This window comes from Carassius gibelio, chromosome A20 (genome assembly GCF_023724105.1).
Source record: "Carassius gibelio isolate Cgi1373 ecotype wild population from Czech Republic chromosome A20, carGib1.2-hapl.c, whole genome shotgun sequence".
NCBI lineage: Eukaryota > Metazoa > Chordata > Actinopteri > Cypriniformes > Cyprinidae > Carassius > Carassius gibelio.
In genome coordinates, this window is record NC_068390.1 from 26,218,696 (window position 1) to 26,243,413 (window position 24,718).

Genomic DNA, 24,718 nt, shown 5'->3' on the forward strand with positions numbered 1-24,718 from the left:
GGAGAAATACACCGGCGGATTTATTTATTTAATCCAATATGTTTAGGCGATCGAGCGGAGCATTTGAGTGGCTAAGGACTGAATCTAAAAATTTCAGATGACACACTGCTGATTTAATAAATAATACTTTTAATAATAATGTATTCACTAATATTTGTTTGAATTAAATTAAAATATGAAAATAATTAAATCACTTTTATATTACATATATATATTAAAATTTGTTTACAAAACAAAACAAAGGCTAATTAAAAATGAATAAATAAAAATAAAGAAATTTTATTGTTTATGAAAACAGCACAAAACTGTATATTAATAGTTGAGTGCAGCAGTATTTTTAGACACCGTACACAGCTTTACCTGAATGTATTCTTCACATTTCATTACAGTTTCATTTGTTTAAGACTCATTAATTGTTTTTTCTTTTCTTTGTTAGTTTTTCTCAAACATGTCTTTATAAAGGTCCCTTTCTTGTGCAGAGAATGGCCTTTTATTGTCTCAGGTGTGTAGGTGGAGTGATGTGGGATCAGGTGTTGGATGGCTCTTTAAAAGCATGTGTTAGTCTCAGTAGTTCAGTAACAGTAACAGTACATTCACTGGAGCGTCACACCTGCAAATGGAGTGGCTTCAAGTTTTTGGGGTCCTGGGATGTTTACTACTCTGCAGTGGAACTCTAACCTCACCAAGGTAATAACAAGGTATAATTTGTACTTAAAATAAAAAATGCTTCAAGACTTTATAATTTATGACAGACTACTGTACAACGATTTAGGGTTGGTAAAATAAAATAAAAGAAGACACTTTTATTTGTTTGAAAATACAGCAAAAACTATTATATGGTGAAAATAGCTGTTTTCAATTTTAATACATTTGAACATTTTATTTAAATCTGTGAGTTAAAGCTGAATCCAGTCTTAGGTGTCACGTGATCCTTCAGAAATCATTCTAAAATACTGATTTGCTGTGCAAGAAGCATTTCTTATTATCAACAGTTGTGCTGCTTCATATTTTTTCAGGAGTCTTTGATGCATTTTTTAATGTGTCTCTATTATAATGCTATGAAAAATAAGACATTTTCTAATTTCAGCCCAGCACAGAATCCCTCCTATCTCATATCTGTCTCAGAAGTCCTGCGCTGTGGCGTTCCGACCACTTTATCAGTCACCGTTCTGGCAGAGTATCCCATCAAAGTCACGGTTGAACTCATCCATGGACACAGCAGTGTGGCCCAAACAGAGAGCACTGTCCCAGCAGGTAAATCAACATTATTATTGTTTTATTGCATTGCACTGAATAACCATCTGGCTCATCCCACATTTGTATATCTCCTATACATATATGCAAAACATTTATTATGTTAGCTTGACCAAACCAGCATATAGGTTAGTTTTTTTTTCTTATCTTATCTTTCTTATTTTATTATTTTATTTATCAGTAGTGAACTCCAAATTTCTTTCTCTTAGTTTATCTAATGTTATGTTTCAGTACGGAACAATTAATCATTGAAAAGCTGATATATGTAGAAAATCAGTATTGAATTATTTCGTAAAATCTCCTCGCAGTTTCTGAAGTTCAGAAATTATTAAAATGTATTAATTTAGCCCGAGATGCAATGCAATGCAATTTCTTAAATCCTAAACAAATTATTTGTCTAACAGAGTATTTACATTCTAAATCACACTGTCTAACTGGAAAAGTGACCTTATTAAAATGACCTTGGAAATGTACATATGATTTTATATAATATACAACTCCACCTTGTTCTAACAAGTATTCATGTCTGCTCTGTATTCAATTTAAAGGCTCTACCAGACTGCTGGCTCTTCCGCCTGTGAGTATCAAGACTCTCATTTCCATGAATGTATTTCTAAATACAATAAATGAACTGACTGAAAACCAGTACAGTACAGAGTTGCAGAGTTTACTGTGTGTTGTTTCCCCTCCGCAGGTCTTTTCTGATGCCATGAGTTACGTGCATCCATATCAGCTGAATGTCAAGGGGTTTGTTGGAGCTAATCAAGTGTTTTCTAACTCCACCACAATGGTCTTCAGCTCCAAGTGCATGTCCATCTTTATCCAGACGGACAAGAACAACTACCAACCAGGGCAGACGGTGAAATTTCGAGTTGTATCGGTTACACCTGAAGGAAAGCCATCCAAGGGTCAGATCGATATCTTCATCAGGGTGGGTGTCTTGAGAGTTTGGCGTTAAACAGCTCAGCTGTTCTAAATTTAGTGTAAGCCGCAGCTTCATGGGGCTTATTGCTTTTATAAAATGGTCACATGACACATATCTTAAATGCAAAATATGTGTATTAATAAGGGCTGTCAGTCGATTAAAATTTGTTATCTTAATTAAATGATTAAAGTTGATCACAAATTACATTTAACTTTGAAAATACGCACAGAAGATCATTTAAAGCCATCATTGGGTTAAATGAGAAAAATATCATGTAAATATTGCAAAAAGTAGCTTTATAATTATTTAAAAAAAAAAAAATTGATTCAGCACAAAATTTATTAAACATAAGCATTTAGCTTTAACATAACTAAATATAATTTGAGAAACATTTCAGTATTTTTTGTTCATATATTGAAAGTAATTGGTAACCATTTTTCCAAATATCTTCTTTTCTGTTCCACAAAAGTAAGTCATACAAGTTTGAAATGACAGTAAGTGACTACAGAAATTTTGTCTTTGTGTGAACTATCCCTTAAATGTTATTTTATTATCTTAAATGTTGTTTATTTATAAATGAATGAATTAATATTTCTTTTAAAAATTATACTAAGCTAAAAAAAAAGGTTTTTACATTAAACTATAACTGCCAGCAGGTGGCGGTAAATGTCTTTGTGAGTCAGTCATTGAGTCATTCATTCATTCAATTAGTTTCTGTTTCATTCAGGAATGACATAAATGCCTTTGAATCATTGTTCAACTGATTTGTTCAAAATGATTCATTCAGAAAAGAAACATCGGTGTGTTGATTGGAGACACACAGCAGTTCTGCTGTGGCTTTATAATATTTATAATATTTTCTTAATGAATAAATTTAATTAACGTTAAACTGACAGCCCTAGTAATATTTGTTTTAAATAAATAAATGATTATATGGCATCAGTCAGCTAGAAAAATAAATCCCTGACAGTAAAGCCAGTAGTAGCCTAACATGTAAATCAAAACAGATACTGGAACTGTTCTCATGTGCTGCTATTTATTTATTTATTTTTAACAATATATATTTCCTCACACATACATCTGATTATCCCTAAGTAAACCTAATCTTTCAGTTTAAATCAGAGACAACATTAATATGTTCTCATACTCCTTGGCAGTCAAAAGTGACTGAACATCTTAAAACGGTTATTTTAGCACCACTGTGAGGAAATGAACAGATACATCAGCAGTGTCCTCATGAAATGGATGGACTGTTTTTTGTGTGTTTTAAATGTGAACAGGATCCCAAGGGGAATATGATTCGCCAGTGGCTGTCTGTCGATGGCTTTCTAGGGGTTGTTTCGAAAGAGCTGAACCTCTCTCAGAACCCGCCGCTCGGCCCGTGGAAAATTGTAGCTGGAAGCAATGTGAGTTGAGTGGAAAGTTGCCTTTTTTTGAAGTTTTGGCCTATTTTGCAGAAACAATATTTTAGCAAACATGAAAATTACACATCAGACTGTTTAAACCCCCCTAAATACCCCCTAAACTATACAACTTTGACATGTAATTGATGCTCTTTACACAATTCCCACACTTCTTTTTTTGTATTTATGCAGGATGTTGTACAAGAGAGAGAGTTCACTGTGGACTACTATGGTGAGGTTTCACATATGCTGCATATCTTTTATGATCTATGTTTTGTCAAGACAGCAGTCTTTAACATCATGTGTTTACAGCGCTGCCTAAATTCGAGGTGAACGTGGACGTCCCCTCCGTCCTGCATTATGAAGACACACTGTCCGGGACGGTCACAGCCAAGTGAGCGTTTGTCCTGAACAGTAGTAAATAGAAAACTCAAAAGAAAAACAAAATTAATACTTTTTCCTCTGTTTTCAGATACTTTTATGGGAAGCCTGTCCGTGGGATGATGTCTGTCACATATTTCCACTTTTTCAATGGGCTTAATAAGCATTACCAACTCAAAGAAACAGTGAGTACAGTTTCAGGAGAATCATCTTGCAACTAACGATACACCATTACTACATTTCTCAGCTGAGACTGATACTGATAGCTTTGTTTTCTCTCTAATTCTGTAAGTTATTATATAAATTACTATTTATTTTCATAAATGTTTCTATAGCCTACAACTCAATTCTTTTCATAAAATCATGTCATAAAAGATGAATTCAGACAAACATAGATAACTAACAGTAAGTGCCCCCTGGTGTTGTATAGCTAACTAATGAACTGTGAACACTGCATAACGTTCCTGAGGTAAATGCATTGTTAAGTGTCATATTTTTCAGAAGCTGTTTTTATACGATGTCTTTCTTTTGGTTAAAAAGGCTGATTTAGTGACTGACTGGTACCTATTTGAAACCCCATGCATTGAATTTAAAGTCAACATTTTGTTAACCGTTAATCAGACTCATTATCTCTGGTGTAGATCGACGGTTCTGCTGCTATCACGTTTGATGTGCCGTACTCCAAACGGTTAGGTGACCACACATACTCATATTATGATGGATATGGGCCCAGTGAATACGTGGACATTAGTGTGAATGTCACAGATGTTACAGGTGCGTTCCATCCTGCCTGTACATGGCTATCAAACATTAATAACATTAATAAGATGTTTTTATTTCTCTGTCTGTAGGGTTAACCTACAACAGCAGCGCACGGGTTTCTATTGTGATGAATAAATACACCCTGGAGTTTCTGCAGCGTCCACAGATCATAAAACCCTCCATGACCTTCACTGCTCAGGTAGAGACTGATTAACAGTACTTTTCAGTCCATACTTGGGGTAAACTGGGTGAATCATTAAGTCATGTTTCACCCTAAAAAAAACAAATACACAAAATAATATAATTTTATTATTTTCATCACAATCAACCAAGATTGTGTGATGTGTCTATGTGTCATTGCTGTAATGCAGTTATATTTTACTTTATTACACAAAACTGCTGTAATTATCTTTTAGTAAAATCAGCTGCAATATTCAATATTTATGAATATTGTAAATTTACATAACATAGAATTACATTTTATTGACAGTAAACCCACTCAGAAAACCTTAGCTATTGGAGCAACACGCTAAAACCCCTCCAAGAACACTATGTGTGTGTGTGTGTGTGTGTGTGTGTGTGTGTGTATGTATGTGAGGCCAGCGAGTAGTGCTGTGCAGGTAAACCTCACTCCCCGATCTCAAGAGACGCTCTAGTGAGGACCCGGGAGAGAGGGGTTACATATGTATATATATATGTGTATTTATATATATTTTTTTTGTTATGGAAATAATGTCACTATGCAAAAATCTGAATGGTTCTAAGGAACAGGCCTTATTTAAATGAAGTAATGGGGTGAATTCTCTATTCTAAAAAAGAGAACAATAAAGTTGTATTTTCTTTTTTTTTATTGATTTGTTTTCATTATTTTATATACTGTATATGTTTAATTTTTGTGAAATATATGACCTACACATGACCTATCATGACCAATGGATTCATCCTTCATTTAAAATTTTTTCCCCTGTATTTTTTCTTTTCTAAGCTGAAGTTAAGCACCTATGACAGCCGGCCACTGACAGCTGAAGAGCAGAGAAGAAGTGTGCAGCTGGAGGTGACCCAGAGCGAGTCCAGCCCCTGGACGTGGACGTGGAACAACAATGAATCCATGGCACCTCGCATGCTGAACAACACACCAACATTCACCTTCTCTTCCATTTCCGATATTCCAGTCGAAGATATGAATCTTCCTGTTACTGCTGATGGCGTGATGTCTTTCCAGATTCACCTCTCTGACAGCATTGCCACACTCGATATACAGGTGTGAACACTTCATCCACACTTTCCACTGCCTTGATATCCAATATGCATAGTAGAAGCATGTCAACTGGGATGAAGCTTGGCACTTGACATCCCTTCCTCCTAACTTTGCTTTCAGGCTCGGTTTAAAGATGCAGTCCAGGGTCTTCAGCTCTACAGGAGTTATTCTTCACCAAGCAGTTCCTACATACAGCTTCACAGAGACAGTGAGCCTCAGGTACTCAGGCTGTTTGAATTTCATCTTATTTCACATTATTTTTGATTTCACTGACAGAGTGACTTTTGCAGGTTGGACAGCCGCTGTATTTGACTTTGGAGAACAATTTTAATCTGGCAGAATTTCACTACCTTGTAAGTATTTTGAATAAAGCGATACTTCATCCATTTTTAAGACAAAGATTTAACTATTGAGCCAATACTGATCAACCCTGTATGAGAAACCTCCATTTGTCAATCAACCAATCAACCAATCAATCAATCAACCAATCAATCAGTCAGAATTTGGAAAGTTCAAACAACCATTTTGAAGTAGTAGGTAAGATTAGGGATGTAGAATAAGGTCAAGTAGAACAAGGCATTAATATGTTCTTAATTAGCACTAATACATGGCTAATATTCTAATATGCATGCTAATAAGCAACTAATAGGTGTTACCTGTTCTAAAGTGTTACCAGTCCATTTAATGTAATTGTGAATAATGGGAACCTGCAAATGTATTATTTTACAATAAGAATAAATATTGAAATTTAAATGTTAATAATATTTTAATTAGATATTGTTTAAATCAGACATTTAAAATGTGTTTGATTTAAAATAATGTGATTAAATCCAGTACAAAATTTAAATTGATTCTATTAAATGTGATTATTTGAACTTATGAGTGCTTTTTTGATCAGGTTAAGTAGAACGTATGGTTTAAAGTATAAGTCATTGGGACACTGTATTGATGCAGGTGATGTCCCGCGGTCGGGTGTTGGATGCTGGGACGGTACATTCATCCTCCTTCAGTCTGAACACGGATCACTCTTGGACCCCAGAGGCTTGTGTGGTGGTGTACCACACGCTTCCAGACGGAGAGATCGTGAATGATGCGCTGCAAGTTACTTTCACACAAGTCCTGCAAAACACAGTAAGAGCTCATCAAATGATACTCACGTATATATATATATATATATATATATATATATATATATATATATATATATATATATATATATATATATATATATATATATATATATATATATATATATATATATATATATATATATATATGTTTGGAAATATAACATAAGATCAGGATGGAAATGTATAAATGTGATGTGATTTTATTTCTAAATTAATTGTTTGTGATAATGCTGGTTAATCTTCCTGATGGATTTTCTCATTAATTATCCTGTTTTATTCTTAAATATGGCAATATTAAGACATTGAGCTAAAAACTATTCAAACTGATGACACCAATGCTGATAAAGAATGTTTGCTAAAAATAATAAATAAATAAATAAATAAATAAATGATGTAATAAAATAAATTTATATTTAAATTGACATTTTTTATTATATTTTAATTATACTTAATTAATTTGTTCATGCAAATGTACCATTTTTATATTATATTATTGAGTCATATTTCTGATATTTTGATGAAAATCAGCCATCTAAAAAATAAAATATTTATTTGGCATTACAGATTAACTGTTTTACTAATCTGTAAAATATTAAGGTTTTATTAAATGTATTATGTTTTGTTTCACTTTTATTTTTTATATTTCTTTATGAATAAAATGTTGACAACTTACTCAAGCTACTTACTCATGCATAGAAATAACATGGTACACGCATTAAACTGAGCTAACAACAGTTTAACAGTCTAATAGTCCTGCAGTGTTCTGGAATGTTCCAGAAAGCACTAGAATATTACAGAATGTTAGCAAAATATCTTTAAACTTAGTGCAAAATTTGTACAGAAACGTATCTGTACTAAACCAGAGTTTCATAATTAATGACTTACCTGACTTAAATATTTACCAAAATATTGATGCAATGTGAAAATATATAGTACAATAATAATCAGCACCACAGATTTACAGAAGAACCATAAAATAATTGAATCACATTAAAAGTGATTTTTTTTTATTACAGTATGTATATATATATATATGCACTGAATGTAATGTTTTTGGACACTTTATCACATCTTTTGCAATAGATACAAAGTTATTGTAATTTTAATTTATATATTAAATGCAGTCATTTGACCGTTGAATGATTCTAGTTGAATACTCTGTTTCACGCTGAAGTTTGTCACATTATTGAAGTAAAATAGGTTGCAGTGTCATTCTAATAATAATTGATCCTTGATCTCAATTGCAGGTATCTGTGAGCTGGAGTCAGGATCACGCCGAACCAGCAGATTCTGTCTCTCTCTCCGTGTCTTTATCCGAGGCCGGATCTCTGCTGGGAATTCTGGTGGTGGACAAAGCAGCATTAGACTCCAGCAAAGACAATGGCATCACAGAGAAGACGGTAACATGGTCTCATACAGATTCTAGATCGTGTCATCAACACCGAGCCTTTGTTTCCCGAGTTTCTCACCTGATTTCTTATCTTGTTCAGTGTGTGTTTTAAAGTGTGGGAAATCTTCTTTGAGATTTTCAGACGATTGTTTCACCCACACAAAGAGCACACGGTAACTTTAACTGGGCATCCTATGTAACCAAACGCCGACACCACGCCTGCGTTTCACTTTTAGACAAAAGAAAGAAACTGAGAGGAGCTGTGTTTGTCAGAACTAGGTGAACAAATTTCAACGCAGAATTTGTGATCGCCAAACAGCAGCTTGTTCTATTCACATGATGTCTGGCATCACAAAAACTGATCCGAACTAACCTAAGATCAGCAACATGAGCTTCTGTGTGTGTTTTTCAGGTGCTGGAGGAATTTCTGTCATATAGCAGAGAGATGAGCCATACGGATTACAGCAGCATGAAAATGGGAGATCCGTATTCCATATTCACGGTAGATCAGATACATGAGTGTCATCTGATGCTTGATTTTAATCTCAGGAACAGAACTCGTATCATTTGTTCACAAGGGTTTATGGTTATTGTTGTATTCTGCAGATGTGCGGCGTCACGGTTCTGACTGATGCCACGCTGAATCAGGAAATTGATCAGTTTATACCTGCATTCCGTAAGTCTCCTGCAACCAATCAGAACACTTTAGCAACCACCTAGTAACGCCCTGGCAACCAATTTAAACAGAGCAACATCACGTTTTGCAGTCACATTTCCTCGAGACGAGGTGAACACCGTGCAATTTTTAACTAATAGATATTATCATACTCCTTTGCTTATTAATCACAGTACATTGACATTAAATTTAGAATGAAAAGATATGTTTAAATATGCAAATAAGCTATTATATAATTAAATATGCACTAATTTCCAGAACAGAATTCTGAACATTGACTAAAGCCAGTTTTAAATACCTTTTTGTTTCATTTTGCTGATTTAAAGGTGCTGTAGGGAACTTTTGTAAAAAAAAAAATTTTTTGTACATATTTATTAAACCTGTCATTATGTTCTGACAGTAGAATATGAGACAGATAATCTGTGAAAAAATCAAGCTCCTCTGGCTCCTCCCAGTGTCCTATTGCCATTTGCAGAAACTCCATCGCTCCCGGTAAGAAACAACCAATCAGAGCTGCGGTCCGTAACTTTGTTTGTGTTCAAAATGTAGAAAAATCTATATAATAAGAGAGTAGACCATGAATCCATTTTCCAAACCGTGTTTTTAGCTTGTCCTGAATCACTAGGGTGCACCTATAATAAGTGTTTATATTCGGACTATTTTAGATTGCTTCGGGGATACCGCGGCGGAGTAACCCAGTACCTTTGTGATTCTTCATAGACATAAACAGAGAGAAGTAGTTCCGGCTACAATGTTCTTCCGCAAGATGCAAGCAGTTCTGTTTATTAACCGCTAGAGCGTCAGAAGTTCCCTACTGCAGCTTTAACAGGGTATTTTTCAATATCTTTTTTATCACTCCATTAATCAGAAGATACTGTCAACAGCCAGAAAAAAAAAAAAGATTTATATATATATTAAACCGAACAGTTTGATGAATGTAAGTGCTCCTGAATGATTTCTGGCTCAGTGCAGGAGAAAATCTGAGGAAACAGCCTTTCAAGATATGCATTATAACTGAATCAGCATCGATAATAATCAGAAATATTTCTTAAGAAGCAAATCAGTATATTAGACTCATTTCTGAAGATCATGTGACAATGAAGACTGGAGGAATGATGCTGAAAATACAGCTTTGATCAAAATATGTTGATTAAAATATGTTGAAACTGAAAACAGTTATTTTAACTTGTAATAATATTTCACAATATTGCTGTTTTACCATCTTATTTTTGATAAAAACAATTAAGCATAAGAGACATCTTTACTATATTCTTCATAATATATATTGAGTATTCCTACAATGTCTGTAAGCTATTGACACAGTAGAAATAAATAAATAAACACAAAAATATGTAGTTCTGAAAATAAGAAATGTAATGCAAAATTTACCAGTACATGAAAAAACAATGGTTTTGCCTTTAATGTCTTGCATTTCATAATCCTTCTCTCATCGAAGCTCATATATTCCACAGCAGGGACGGAAGACTATCTGAATCAGCTGAACAGCGAGGCTCTTCAGGAACCAAGAAAGCGAAAAGATTTTCCTGAAACCTGGATCTGGCTGGATGCTAATGTGAGGTACGAGGAGAACTTGCTGACTTTAAGTAGGAAATAACAAGAATTCATAAATGAGATCTCTTTAATATCCCAGTTGTTTCTCCTACAACAATGAGCCAAACAACTTTGCTTTAGTCTGCTACTGATTTTTTCCCCCTGAGACCCCAGTAACTTCACATGCATCTCCTCTAGAGTTTCACAAGAGATCTCAACAAATATATGCCATTAGTCTTAAACCAACAGTCAGAGATCTCAGTTTTATTTGACTTTAATGCTTAAGTTATTCATTACTGTTCAAAAGTTCTATTTTTTACCCATTGTTTTTTAAAGATAAGACATACTTATATGCTGATTTGCTGCTCAAGAAACATTTCTGATTATTATCAATATTGAAAACAGTTGTGCTGATTCATATTTTTATGTAAGCCACGATACATTTTTCCCAGAACACCTTGATGAGTAGAAAGTTAAAAAAGAACAGCATTTATTTTAAATACATTTTTGAAGTATTAGAAATATCTTTACTGTCACATTTGATCAATGGAATGCATCCTTGCTTAATCAAAGTATTGTCTTCTGCTTCTCAACACCCCCCTCCCTCCCTAAGAATGATCTGAGCTTCTATCTACATTAATTTAATGTCAGCAATTTACTAAATTTTGTCTGTTTTTATTTCTTACATTGCAGTAATTCTGTCTCGGATTCCTTCCAGTTCACAGTGCCGGACAGCTTGACCTCTTGGGTGGCCTTTGCCATCGTGATGTCAGAGAATCTGGGTTTGGGCATCAGCGCTCCTGCAGAGGTGATTTACCATGTACAGTTTACTCATCACTGAATATTAATATATATAATAGAGATACTGATTATTAAAAGAGAGTTTCTTTCCCAGCTGACTGTGTTCCGAGATTTCTTTGTGTTACTGAATCTCCCGGCATTCCTGATCCGTGGAGAACTGCTACTGCTGGAAGTCAATTTATTCAACTATATGGATGTAGATTTGGAGGTGAGATTAACTGATGTGAACTTTGATTAACTGATACAGGAAAACACATTTATTAGTGTTTGTTAAAGTAATAGTTCACCCTACAATGAAACCTTGCTGAAAATGTACTCACCCTAGGGCCATCCAAGATTAAGATAAGTTTGTTTCTTCATAGAAACAGATTTTGATAAAGGTAGCATTGCAATACTCACTCACCGGTGGATGCTCTGCAGTGAATGGGTGCCGTCAGACTCAGAACGAGAGTCCAACCAGCCGATAAAAACATCCACAAGTCTTCCACACCACTCCAGTTCATCAGTTAACATCTTGTTAAAAGCTGCATAATTGTACGAAAAAAAAATACTATAATCTATAATCAATAATAACGCTTCCTCCAGTAAAGAAGTCCATCCCTTATTGTTCTCTCACATCAAAATCCACCTACATATTTGTTTAGAAGTGTTTTGGCATGTAAACAGTACTAGATCTGTGGACATTTCTCTTCTAATTCAGACAAGACAACATATTTAATTAGAGAAAGCAACATTAAAAGTAGAGCACTTTTTAACCAGAACAGTTTGACATTAAAAAAATATTTTAAAGTTTATGTGTTTCGTATAAAAACTCAGCTTTTCACTTCACATGATGAACTGGAGTCTGGATTATTGTGATGTTTTTATCAGCTGTTTGGACTCTCGTTCTGATGGCACCCATTCACTAAAGAACATCCATTGGCGAGCAAAGGATGTGATGCTACATTTATCCAAATCTGTTCCAAAAAGAAACAAAATCTTCTGCATCTTGGATGGCCTGAGGTTGAGTACATTATTCATTTTTGGGTGAATCATTACTACTGCTGAAACTGTTAAACTTTGTGTTAGTTATTTGAACAAAGCACCGGTGTTCTGTCGATTTGTCCTACCTCCCACTAAAACAGTGGGTAGTAATTCGACAACAAAAAATACTACTGTAAAGTTATGGTTTATTAACATCTACACCTACCACAACCCTAAACCTACCCTTACATTACAAATACAGTAATTATGTGTTATATTCGTGGTTGTAGCTAGAAGGCATACAGCTATAGGAAACCAACAATAAATATTGTTTTCTACCTATTAGATTGCGTTTTTATTAAAGTCTACACCTACCCCAAACCCCGTACCCTTACAGTAATGCAGATCAGTGCTTTAAGTGGCCCAAAAGAGGTGCCGGTACTGTAGTATAGCCTTTTTTTTTTTTTTTTTTGTGATGACTCCCCTCATTCCCTGAGGTAACAACAACTATATTGAAGGGCTTTTATATACAGCAGTCAACAGGCCACCTTAATAATAAACCCTTTTATTAGTTTGTGGATTTTCTTGAGCTATAGAGAAATACTCAACATAAATAAAATGTGCAAAAGGATTTTGAAAAAATACCCTTAGAAAGAGCTACTGCATTACTGCATTCAAACTTCCAAACTGACTCAAATGATTCGCGATCCCCAAACTGACTCAAATGATTCGCGAATCCGCTTTGAACTCCCGAACTGACTCAAATGATTCGTGATCCCACTCCGAACTCCCGAACTGATTCAAATAATTCGCGATCCCCAAACTGACTCAAATGATTCGCAAACCCACTTTGAACTCCCGAACTGACTCAAATGATTCGCGAACCCGCTACGAACTCCCGAACTGACTCAAATGATTCGCGATTCCCAAACGGACTAAAATGATTCGCGAACCCGCTTTGAACTTCCGAACTGACTCAAATGATTCGCGAACCCGCTACGAACTCCCGAACTGACTCAAATGATTCGCGATTCCCAAACGGACTAAAATGATTCGCGAATCCGCTTTGAACTCCTGAACTGACTCAAATTATTCGCGAACCCGCTACGAACTCCCGAACTGATTCAAATGATTTGCTATCCCGCTCCGAACTCCCGAAATGATTCAAATGATTAACGAACCTGCTCCGAACTAGGAAGAATAAGGAAGCGTGCATTGTGAAGGGGGCTCTGAAAAGCTGCAGCGCAGGCAAAGGATTAAAACCTCTATTAAAGCAGATGTCCAAATGAACGTACCGGTACGCTAAAAGCACGTTCTGGGCGCACGGAGAGGTGGCAGTACGCTCAAGAGGTATTGCGTACAGGCCCACTTAAAGCACTGATGCAGATACATTAAATATAGTTGTTTAGAATGAGAAAAAGGACACGATATTGATGTGCGCATGCTAAGTAACCCGGGTAGGAAAATCTGACGGATAGGAAAAAATGTCAGGACACTAGCTCACAGCATTAAACCCTGGAAATACAAATAAACAAAAGCAAACTGTTCTGTGAATTTAATTTGAAGTTGATTTGTGAATTGGAGTCAGCTACATTACAATTGACCTGAAGCTCTCTTCTTGTCTTTACCCATCACAGGTGATGGTGGTGGTTGCAGAAAGTTCGATGTTTGAGTTTGTGTCACCAGACAATGGAGGATTTTCTTTGGACAACGTGAGGAAAGCCTCAGTGTTGAGTAACAACATCACAACACTTCTGTTCCCCATCAGAGCCACAGCGCTGGGAGAGATTCCCATCTCTGTCAAAGCCACGTCCATCTACTCTTCAGACTGGGTCTACAAGACGGTTCTTGTCAAGGTGATTCATTTCAGTGTAATATATCACCCCAAATTTAAAAGAAAACCTTTGGCCTATTTTGCATAATGGAAATCCATTTTGTTTTGAGATTAGTATTTTTTTTTTTTTATTCATGCATTTATTTATGTATTTTGACATTATTATTACATTTTCAACTCAAGCAAATTATCAAACTCAATGTAAATTATCAACTCAAATTAAACGACTGCAATGCATATGTACATTTGTAGCTTTTTCCTCATTTTTTATAATTCTATATTTCTTACATTAATGGAAAATCAGTTTTTATTTAAATAAATTCAAGATGTTTATTTAAGAAGAATTATTTATTAACTTATTAATTAAATAATTATTTATTTTAACATGTTGACAGTTTTGATGTATTTGATATATATATATATATATATATATATATATATATATGTATGTATGTATGTATATTCATGACAATGCATCTGGATATTTTAGCTTTTTTCCCCTCATTCTTCATGATTCTATTTATTACAGCAAACCAAATCTGTAATCCAAATCCATTTTTGTTTTAAACAAATTAAACCGACTCCAACAATGTGCAGTGTACAACATGTGCAACAGCTGGGAAAGTGAAAAATCCCGCTAAACATTTGTTGTTATTTTTGTTGGATGTTGATGGTGATGAATGATTTTTCTCTAGCCAGAGGGACTGGAGCAGTCGTTCACTCAAACCTTGTTTCTGGAGTTTCAACTGAAGCAGAAAACGCTGTCCAGGACAATGTCGTTTAGTTTTCCTCCAAATGTGGTTCCTGACAGTCAAAGGGCCAGTGTGTCTGCTGTGGGTGGGTGTCCTCACTCTGTATTTCTATTGTAAGAGGACTTCATCAGACTGAGTGAAAACATCTATCCTCTATATCTGTCTGTGTTGAAGGTGACATTCTTGGCCCGTCCATTAACAATCTAGACTCTCTCATTGAGATGCCTTATGGTTGTGGTGAGCAGAACATGATCCATTTTGCTCCGAATATTTATGTTCTCCAGTACATGAGAAGCACGAAGCAGAGCGATGAACAGACCAGAAACAAAGCTTTGAGCTACATGATGGATGGTAAGCGTGTGGAGTCTTATAGTGCTATAGCACAAGAAGCAAATGTCCCCAAGTTGTCATATAATATATCATATGTTTGGTTGCAGCTTATGAACGTGAGCTTTCTTACCAAAGGGTTGATGGCTCCTTCAGTGCTTTTGGAGACAGTGATGATTCTGGCAGCACATGGTAAACACAAATAAACACATTCCAGCATAAATTCTGATTTGGAGTAAAACTAGCATTTACCATATTGAATATTGGTGGTGTGTTTTATGATCTTCAGGCTGTCAGCGTTCGTGCTCAGGTGTTTCCTCCAGGCTCAGGACTTCATTTCCATTGAGCCGATGGTGATGAATAGGACAGCATATTGGCTGCTGGTTCATCAGAACGCTGACGGTTCGTTCAACGAGCCGGGTCGGGTCATCCACACAGAGCTCCAGGGAGGACAGGATGGGCCGGTGTCTCTCACAGCGTATGTCCTCATAGCGCTTCTGGAGGACGCTGAATACAGGGTGACTTAGACTGAATGATTGAATGGTAGATGGATTGATCGAACGTAGAAAGGATGGATGGATTAATTGAAGACTATCTGTTTGTTTCTGTGGTAGAATGCATATGAAGGCAGCATCTCTTCTGGCGTGAGTTATCTGACGTCTCGACTGGCTCAGGGAATCTCCAGTAACTACAGTCTGTCTGTAGTCACCTATGCTCTGTCTCTGGCCAACAGCACCGCCGCTCCATCTGCCCTCACAGAGCTGTTGAACAGAGCTCTAGTTGTTGGTAAATATCCTCTGGATTTACACTCTAAAGACAGCACGCCACAGATGTGGAACATGTGAAACACACACACGAAGCTGTAAAAAATATCCTGCAACTTTCCTTTAAATCCACACAGTGTGGCGAGCAGCTGTAGTGTTATGGAAGAGCGTCGTACCTGGCACAGTAAATGTGTTTATAATAGTTGGGTGGTGATGTTGTACCTGGGTCTTTCAGATGGAGTGCCAACCTGGAGATCTCCAGCCAATGTCCTGTATGGTTCCTGGCAGCCAAGTTCATCAGATATTGAGATGTCGGCTTACGTACTGCTCGCCATGCACAGACTCCAGCTAATGGATGAAGGATTCACTCTGGTGAAGTGGCTCAGTAAGCAAAGAAACCATCTAGGGGGATACGGATCCACTCAGGTACATATCAAACAGACAATCATCTCACAAGAGAGACAATAGAAACAGTTTAAACGGGACAGAATGGCTGACTAAAAGGCACTTAAAGGCATTCAGGCTCCTGAAACGAATGTCAACATTTAAAACACTGGCTTAATAGTTACACAAATATGAAGCATTGGAAATAATCAGAAATATTTCTAGAGCAGCAAATCAGTATATTAGACTGATTTCTGAAGATCATGTGACACTGAAGACTGGAGCAATGATGCTGAAAATACAGCTTTATATCACAGAAATAAATACATTTTTTAATGATATTCAAATAGAAAAAAATGTTTTTTGAACTGTAATAGTATTTCACAATATTACAGGAATATTACAGGTTCAATAGAAGTTACGCTCCATCTATATCATTTGTATCATAATGTTGATTATCCCCAGAAATAATCTTGACTAATTCCACATTTTATTTTGTTAATTTCTCTTAAAAAAAAAAAGGAAAGAAAAAAAAAAAAGGCAAAACAGCCAGGCACTTACAATGGAAGTGAATGGGGTCTATGTTTAGAGGATTTAAAAGCAGAAATATGAAGTGGATAATTTCATAAAAACACTTACTTCTTCTTAAAATGCATCTATTATTTGGGCTGTAAAGTGATTTAAATCATAATTTCATAATTGTAAACATTGTTAACACACATTGTTTACATCTTATGGTTTTATTATTGAAACAATATTATACGTATATGGATTGGGCCCATTTACTTTCCTTGTAACAAAGCTGTAACAAAGCTTCTTATTCTTTTCTTTTTTTTTTTTTAAAGAAAAGAAGGATCAAACACACAAACAAAAAAGCTAATCAAATTACACCACAAATGAACCTGTGAAATTCCTTCAACCACAGGGTCCTTGCAGTCAGCAGGGTTTAACACTGACTAGTTTCCACTGTTGACGATTACACACATCTATTCCATTGATTCAGGGGGTGAATTAATTGGCAGGCAAATGTTTCAGTTGGAAATCGAGCTGTGCCAAAGGCCATTGAGGCGAGACAAGAAAATGTACTTTTATCTATTTTACTATTATCCTGGAGATTTGGCTCAGGACCAAGGCCTGCGATCAGTCATGAACACTTACCTCAATGATAACTAGCAGTTTCCAGGACGTGAGCTTTGATAAAGCTCTACTCTCATGTTGAAGCCCCTCGCTTTGACACAACAAACGAGTCCTGGCGGAGTGTGGAAAGATTAAAGGATCTGTGTCTCTGCTCCGCACATGTGCAGTGTTGGATTCCAGGCGGTGGGTGATTGAATTGAGAGTGTTTCTGTGACACAGATGCACAGACACCTGTCACTGACGCAGAGATTAGAACATCTGCCAAAAATGATACATGCTTTTCCCATTTTTTTTTTTTGAATGCCCTTAAAGCTTTATTAAAAATATCTTTGCTCAGTTTTTTTTGTCTTTATCGTCAGGATACAGTGATGGCGTTGCATGCGCTGTCGATCTACGCCACCTACAGCAGCGCAGAGTCCATAGATCTCAGCATCACTGTGAACCGTGCCTCCGGTGCTGCCGCCACATTCAACATAGACAGAGACAATTACCTGCTCCAACAGAGCCAAGACCTGCCCGTATGTATATAATACACTGCTCTAGAGACACACGTCTGTTCAAAAGATTGGGGTCAGCAGGGTTTTTTTTTTTTTTTTTTTTTAAAGAAACGAATGCTATAGTAAAGACAATGCTACAAAATACTTACAAATCAAATAAATGCTGTTCTTTTGAACTTTCTATTCATCAAAGAAGCCTGAAAAATGCATCACCATTTCCACCAAAAGTATTAAGCAGAACTGCTTTCAACATTGATAATAATAAGAAATGATTCTTGATGCTGAAAATACAGCTTTGCATCACAAAAATACATTACATTTTAAAATATATGAATATAATATAATCTATATATTATTATAATGTAATTTTACAGTTTTTACTGTACTTTCGATCAAATAAATGCATTAAGATGAACAATCTTAATGAACAATCTTATTGTAAAAGCACAAATGTGAAGCATATATTTTTTATAAACACATTAATTCTTCAGTTAAAACCTCTATTATTTGAGCTGTAAAGCTGTTTAAATCGTTTTAAGGGCTGTCATGGTAATTTTTAAGTAGTCAAATTTCACAAAGAAAAGATTAGTTTTTGCACAATAAAATCATATGAACACGCACAGTGTTTACATCATGTGGTTTTATTATTGAATCAGTGAAAATTCAGCTTTGCCATGACAGGAATATATTGTACTTTAAAATATATTACAATTGAAAACAGTTATTTTCAGTTGTAACAATATTTCACAGTGTACTGCATGTGTCTTTACTGTATCTTTGATCAAATAAATGCTTTTGTGAGCATAAAATACTTTATTCAAAATTGTATTCCCCATATTTCTAAACAACAGTGTGTAACTCCTAACATGAAGCATTAAACAGCATATGTGTGGTTTCTTATCAAAGTTCTGACTGCAGTTAACTGTTTGTGAAGCTCTAGTAATGTGTGAAGATCTGCTAAGCGACACAGGCTTACTGTATGTTGGGTTTATCTCTACAGATTGAAGCAGTAAAGGAGGTTGATATTGAGGTGGTGGCAGAGGGTAAAGGCTTTGCTCTTTTTCAGGTACGTCTAAACTCCCTCCTTGAGAATTTGTCCTGAAATAAATTGGTTTGTACTGCTGCAAAAAATATTGAAGTTAAAAAAAGCTGCTATTTGCTGGTTGACCATCTTAACACATTAGACCAAGCTAACATCTCCATTGCAAACCTGTCAGTTAGCAAGGTATTACCAATGAAAGCAGGTTATGAAGGTGCAACAGATGCGAATAACAACTGAAATCCCCATAAAGATAAAAAGAGATACTTTCTCAGTCCAATGTGTAATTAAACCTTTGATTGCTCGCCATGAAGCACATAAACCGGCCCAGGTGGTTTTCCTCATTAGAAGAAACAGCATCCAGATCTCTGTTCAGCAGAAGAGTCAGAAAAGCAGAGATGATCTCATTTCAAGTTGTGATTGCTAATTTGGTTATGAAATGAGGACAAAAATCCCAAAGACTTATTAGAGTAATATTGATTATCTCTTACTGTTTCAGCTTAGTGTGTTCTACAACGTGATGAACCTGAGAACATCGCTCAGACGGCGGGACATTCACACGGACGAGGCCTTTTATTTGTATATAGATGTAATGGATGATCGGCAGTTCAGTGTAAACCTTAACATATGTTTCAGGTGAGAGGCTGAGTTAAATGATTTCATCAGCACCAAAATATGTGATTAAAAAGTTTACAAAATAATAGGGCTGCTGGATTATGGTTAATTAATAAACTAATACAAATAAAAATCACATTAAACATATAATAATATAAATTAGAAAAATATATAAAATAAAATATATCAACAATACGTTGTTTAATATCTTATTTTCAAATCCAAAATGGTAATAATAAAAATATATAAATATTTGTATTATATAACAAAATATCAAAACAAATGGCATTTATTTTAAACCAAATATAGCAAGTGCACAATTCAATATAAAAAAACTAATCAAAAATGAAGTATGAGACAGAAAACATATTCTTAAAAAAAAAAAAAGACAAAAAGTCTTTGACAGTTTCTGGTTGGCAAACTTTGTGGATGTTTATTGTTATTTATATAATAAAGGACATTCATACAAAAAAGTACAATACAGAATGCATATAATAACAATAGTTAAGTAGTAATTAAAAAAAAACACAATAAATAATATACAGTAGTCTCATTATGGATGTTAAAAAGTAAAACCAGTGTCCACATGGTTGATTATCAAGAAACCAATTCCTAAAAATATCCAAGTTCTACAGTATATCTCACAAATATTACATTACATTTTGGATAACTGATGCAAATCATGAAATACAAACATTTTTAAGTTTCCAAATACTTTTTGGGGTCACTGTGAGCAATCGCTTTTATTTAGAAATCTGTTTGAAAGCAGTATTTTTGCTGTTTTTTTTTTTAAGGCTGAGGGAGAACCAGGGCCTGAGACAGACGGGGATGGCCATACTGGACGTGGGTTTACTCTCGGGGTTCAGTTTGGCCCAGAACGGTGTCCAGCTAAATGATATAGTCAGACGAGTAGAGACACCATCAGGACGAGTTATACTTTATTTAGACACAGTGAGTTCCTCTTAGCTCTTACAGTATTTAATCAGTATTACAGTATTGTGTGCTAAGTCTGTTTTTGTGCTGATGATGGATTATTTGGTTCATTGTTTTTGTGTTCATTCTGTGTGTCTCATTGTCTTTCCTCTCATCACAGGTGACCACAGAGGAAAGCTGTAGTAAAATATCCACCATCCGGGAATTTAAGGTGACCAGTGTCCAAGATGCTGTGGTCATGATTTACGATTACTATGAGCCCCGTAAGACTCTTTAAATAATAGCTCCAGATTCTCTAATGCATTTTCAGGTTCCAGTATGTGCTCCAAGCTCCTTGTTTCTTTCCCTTATCTTCTGCAGGACGGAGGACAGTCCGGTCCTACACATCTGAGACAAGACGGGACATGTCAGTGTGCTCACTATGTGGGCCGGATTGCACTCAGTGTGAGGATCAAGACATCTGGATGACTGACCGGACGATGTCTGTTAACCAACATCCACTTCTAACTCTAAGTTTGACCACAGCTCTCATCATCCTTCTGTCAATCTACAACTAGTGTTTTTTTTTCCCCTAAATCAAAACCATTGTAATCAGTTACACAATACAACAAGCAAAATATATGTGTAAATTGTTGAAAAAATGGTTCTGTAAATTCTGTGTAAATTTTATGTATGATAATCGGTGCATTTAGTTCAGTGCAACAATTAATGATTCCATTTCATTCATGACAGTTCAATTAAAAATAAACGATTAAATCAAATTCATTATTAAATTATTGATTAATATCACAATTATTTTAATTAATTAATTAATGATTGAATAAAATATGCTTTTATTTTTTGAGTTTTTTTTATTTTTTTAATTAATATAGTAAATGAGGGTCAGGATCAAAACTGATAAATGAACTTTTTAAATGTGAACACTGTGATTCTGCATTCCGTCAACATTATAATAATCCACTGCATAAAGCTGTTATCTACCGCAATTACACATTTTCTAGTAGTAAACATGTTTGTGTCTTTTTGGATCTCATAAGCTGCAACTTCTTTAATAAGTTTAAACATTATTTGTTCTTTAGACATTCCCCTTTAAAAACGATAAGTATAAGCTGTATGCAAGGTGATTTTTGATCATTGAAAATTGGTCAAATTTAAGAGTTTGCACATGGAGCCACATTGTCTCTGGCACTGAACCATATAGGGCCTTAAAAATTAAGATTAAAAATAAATCCAGAATTTACAAGATTATCATTGATTTGTTTTGAGTAACAGATATGCAATTTGGAAAAATAATATTTTGGGTAATTTTGTTCTTATGATAGTGTTTTGATAGAGGGAAACAAGATTCTACTTCAACATTATTTGATTTTCAAACATTCTTTAATTACATGATTTAATTTCATCACAATCATATTGTTCATAATCCATCCAAGCGTCATTATCTGAATAAATGTATATCCATTTAGTAAGAAATTGTAACTGATTTACCATATAGTACATTAAAAAGTTTGGATTGTCTAAGCCCCCTGTAATTTTTTTTTTTAATTAATTTAATTTTTTTATTTTTTTTTTGCAAAATAGACTATTTCTAACTTTCAGATATAACTGAGTTCAGTAATTGGAACCATTTAGAAGAATCCTGAAATGGAATCATTCAGTGCTTTAAGTGGCCCAAAAGAGGTGCCGGTACTCTATTATAGGCAAAAAAAATTATATATATTTTCTGTTTTGTTTTTTTTGATGACTCCTCTCATCCTCTGAGGTAACAACGACTATATTGAAGGGGTTTTATATACAGCAACAGGCCACCTTAATAATAAATCATTTTATTAGTTTGTGGATTTGCTTGAGCTAGAAAGAACTACTGAACATAAATAAAATGTGCAAAAGGATTTAAAAAAAAATACCCTTAGAAAGAGCTACTGCATTCAAACTGACTCAAATGATTCCTACGAACTCCCGAACTGATTCAAATGATTCGCGATCCCGCGCTCCGAACTCCCGAAATGATTAAAAGGATTCGTGATCCCCAAACTGACTCAAATGATGTGCGAACCCGTTACGAACTCTCGAATTGATTCAAATGATCCGCGAAGCCGCTCCGAACTCCCGAACTGATTCAAATGATTTGCGATCCCCAAATTGACTCAATGATTCGCGAACCCGCTACGAACTCCCAAACTGACTCAAGTGATTCGCGAACCCGCTACGAACTCCCGAACTGACTCAAATGATTCGCGATCCCGCTCCGAACTCCCAAACTGACTCAAGTGATTCGCGAACCCGCTACGAACTCCCGAACTGACTCAAATGATTCGCGATCCCGCTCCGAACTCCCAAACTGACTCAAGTGATTCGCGAACCCGCTACGAACTCCCGAACTGACTCAAATGATTCGCGAACCTGCTCCGAACTCCGGAACTGGTTAAAATGATTCACGCTCCATACTCCAAACTAGGAAGAATAAGGAAGCATGCATTGTGAAGGGCGCTCTGAAAATCGGCAGTGCAGGTAAAAGATTAAAACCTCTATTAAAGCAGATGTCCAAATGAACATACTGGTACGCTAAAAGCACGTTCTGGGCGCACGGAGAGGTGGCGGTACGCTCAAGAGCTATATTTGGAAGTGCTGGTACTGAGTACTGGTGCGTACTGGCCCACTTAAAGCACTGGAATCATTGAAAATAAATAATCTTTAATAATAAGGGAGTATTTTCATTTTCATTAAAAAATAATTGAATATCTATTGATTCTGAATTATTTATAGAAGAAGATAATTCATGATCAGTTTTTTGAAGACCTCATGGTTGATTTGACACTGAATGACCCAAATGCAGTCCCTCCAATGACCTGAATGCAGCTATGTTGGAGATGTTGAATGATTACATGCATGATTACACCATGATACAATAAACACATTGATTGCTAATTGCATTTTCAGTTCGCTTGCATTATTGTATGACCTATCAAGCCCATCAAAACACCACTGTAGACTTTCTGTATTACAAATTCAATTTACACCAGATATGACATCACATCTTTGTTAAAAACCCAGCGAGTAAGATAATGCGCTGGCTTTAACTGGTTTAAGATAGTTTGGCTGGTCTTTCAGCATGATCATCAGACAAAGACCCTTATAAAACCACCAGATCAGACCAGCTTGATGAAGTTGGGAGACTAGCTGATTTTCTCCCCAGCAGGGATACCACCACAATATGTATTCATAATGATATTTTATCTGACTGATTGTGGATCAATAAAACAGCTCCTGCTAAATAAATAGCAGACACAATGAGCCAGCAGGAAACGTTTACTGCAAACTAATCCAGACTGTTTCCGTTCAGTGACAAACTTAGTCTTAGTCGAGATGAAAACAAGACAAATGTGCCCCATATTCAGAGCCAATCAAACTCAAAACTGCAGAAGCGATTGTAGTCGCCCTGTTTACAACAAAGTATGGTAATGTGCAGAAGATGCGTTTGTATTCATTAGCAAAGATCCATGAGTCCTTTTTACTGAATGCAAGAGGTTGAATCTCTTTGTTCCTCCATGTTCACGTGGTCGAGCCACACGGAGCGTTTTCTCTGCCACTTCATTATTGTGGCCCACATGGAACGCTTTCACAGGAAACACGTCATAACTCGGCTCCATCCTGACCTGCAGGCCTGCTTTCCTTTTGGAGTCCAGATCCTCCAGCTTCATGTTGGCAGTGTGGTTTACTCATTCTTGTGAATAGCGGGTTTCTGATGCAGTGTAAACATGTGAATACTACGGTGTAAGAGGAACTCCTTTGTGTCTCGTTCAGCTTGTTCAAGCCCCATCTTCCCAGCAACAGATTTGTTTAAAAAAAATATGCAAATCACTGTTTATTTCAGTCAGTTTAATCTACTTTCCATTATGTGTGAAGTGTTTATCTATTATACAGTAATGAAAACTTATCTTT

At 35.6% G+C, this 24,718-nt stretch overlaps 1 protein-coding gene across 1 annotated transcript; it reads left to right on the plus strand.

Moving 5' to 3' along the window:
* Positions 1-243: 243 nt before the first annotated feature.
* On the plus strand, positions 244-23,709 carry LOC127938153 (CD109 antigen-like). Its single transcript, XM_052534581.1, has 33 exons — positions 244-687; positions 1,088-1,254; positions 1,803-1,831; positions 1,949-2,185; positions 3,460-3,585; positions 3,775-3,814; positions 3,895-3,976; positions 4,055-4,148; positions 4,605-4,737; positions 4,815-4,924; positions 5,711-5,986; positions 6,104-6,202; positions 6,274-6,336; positions 6,938-7,114; positions 8,361-8,513; positions 8,916-9,005; positions 9,110-9,179; positions 10,655-10,757; positions 11,424-11,538; positions 11,626-11,739; positions 14,132-14,350; positions 15,024-15,165; positions 15,255-15,431; positions 15,518-15,599; positions 15,697-15,925; positions 16,022-16,193; positions 16,407-16,597; positions 18,052-18,210; positions 19,190-19,255; positions 19,728-19,864; positions 20,638-20,794; positions 20,937-21,039; positions 21,137-23,709. Exons 1-33 carry the CDS (start codon positions 617-619, stop codon positions 21,331-21,333), a joined length of 4,380 nt encoding a protein of 1,459 aa, XP_052390541.1. The 5' UTR covers positions 244-616; the 3' UTR covers positions 21,334-23,709.
* Positions 23,710-24,718: the final 1,009 nt, after the last annotated feature.

Coding starts and splice junctions, on each gene's coding strand:
- LOC127938153 (XM_052534581.1), top strand. CDS start 617: ATGGAGTGGCTTCAAGTTTTTGGGGTCCTGGGATGTTTACTACTCTGC. Junction 6,337..6,937: donor TGGCAGAATTTCACTACCTT/GTAAGTATTTTG, acceptor GTATTGATGCAG/GTGATGTCCCGCGGTCGGGT. Junction 14,351..15,023: donor ACAAGACGGTTCTTGTCAAG/GTGATTCATTTC, acceptor ATTTTTCTCTAG/CCAGAGGGACTGGAGCAGTC.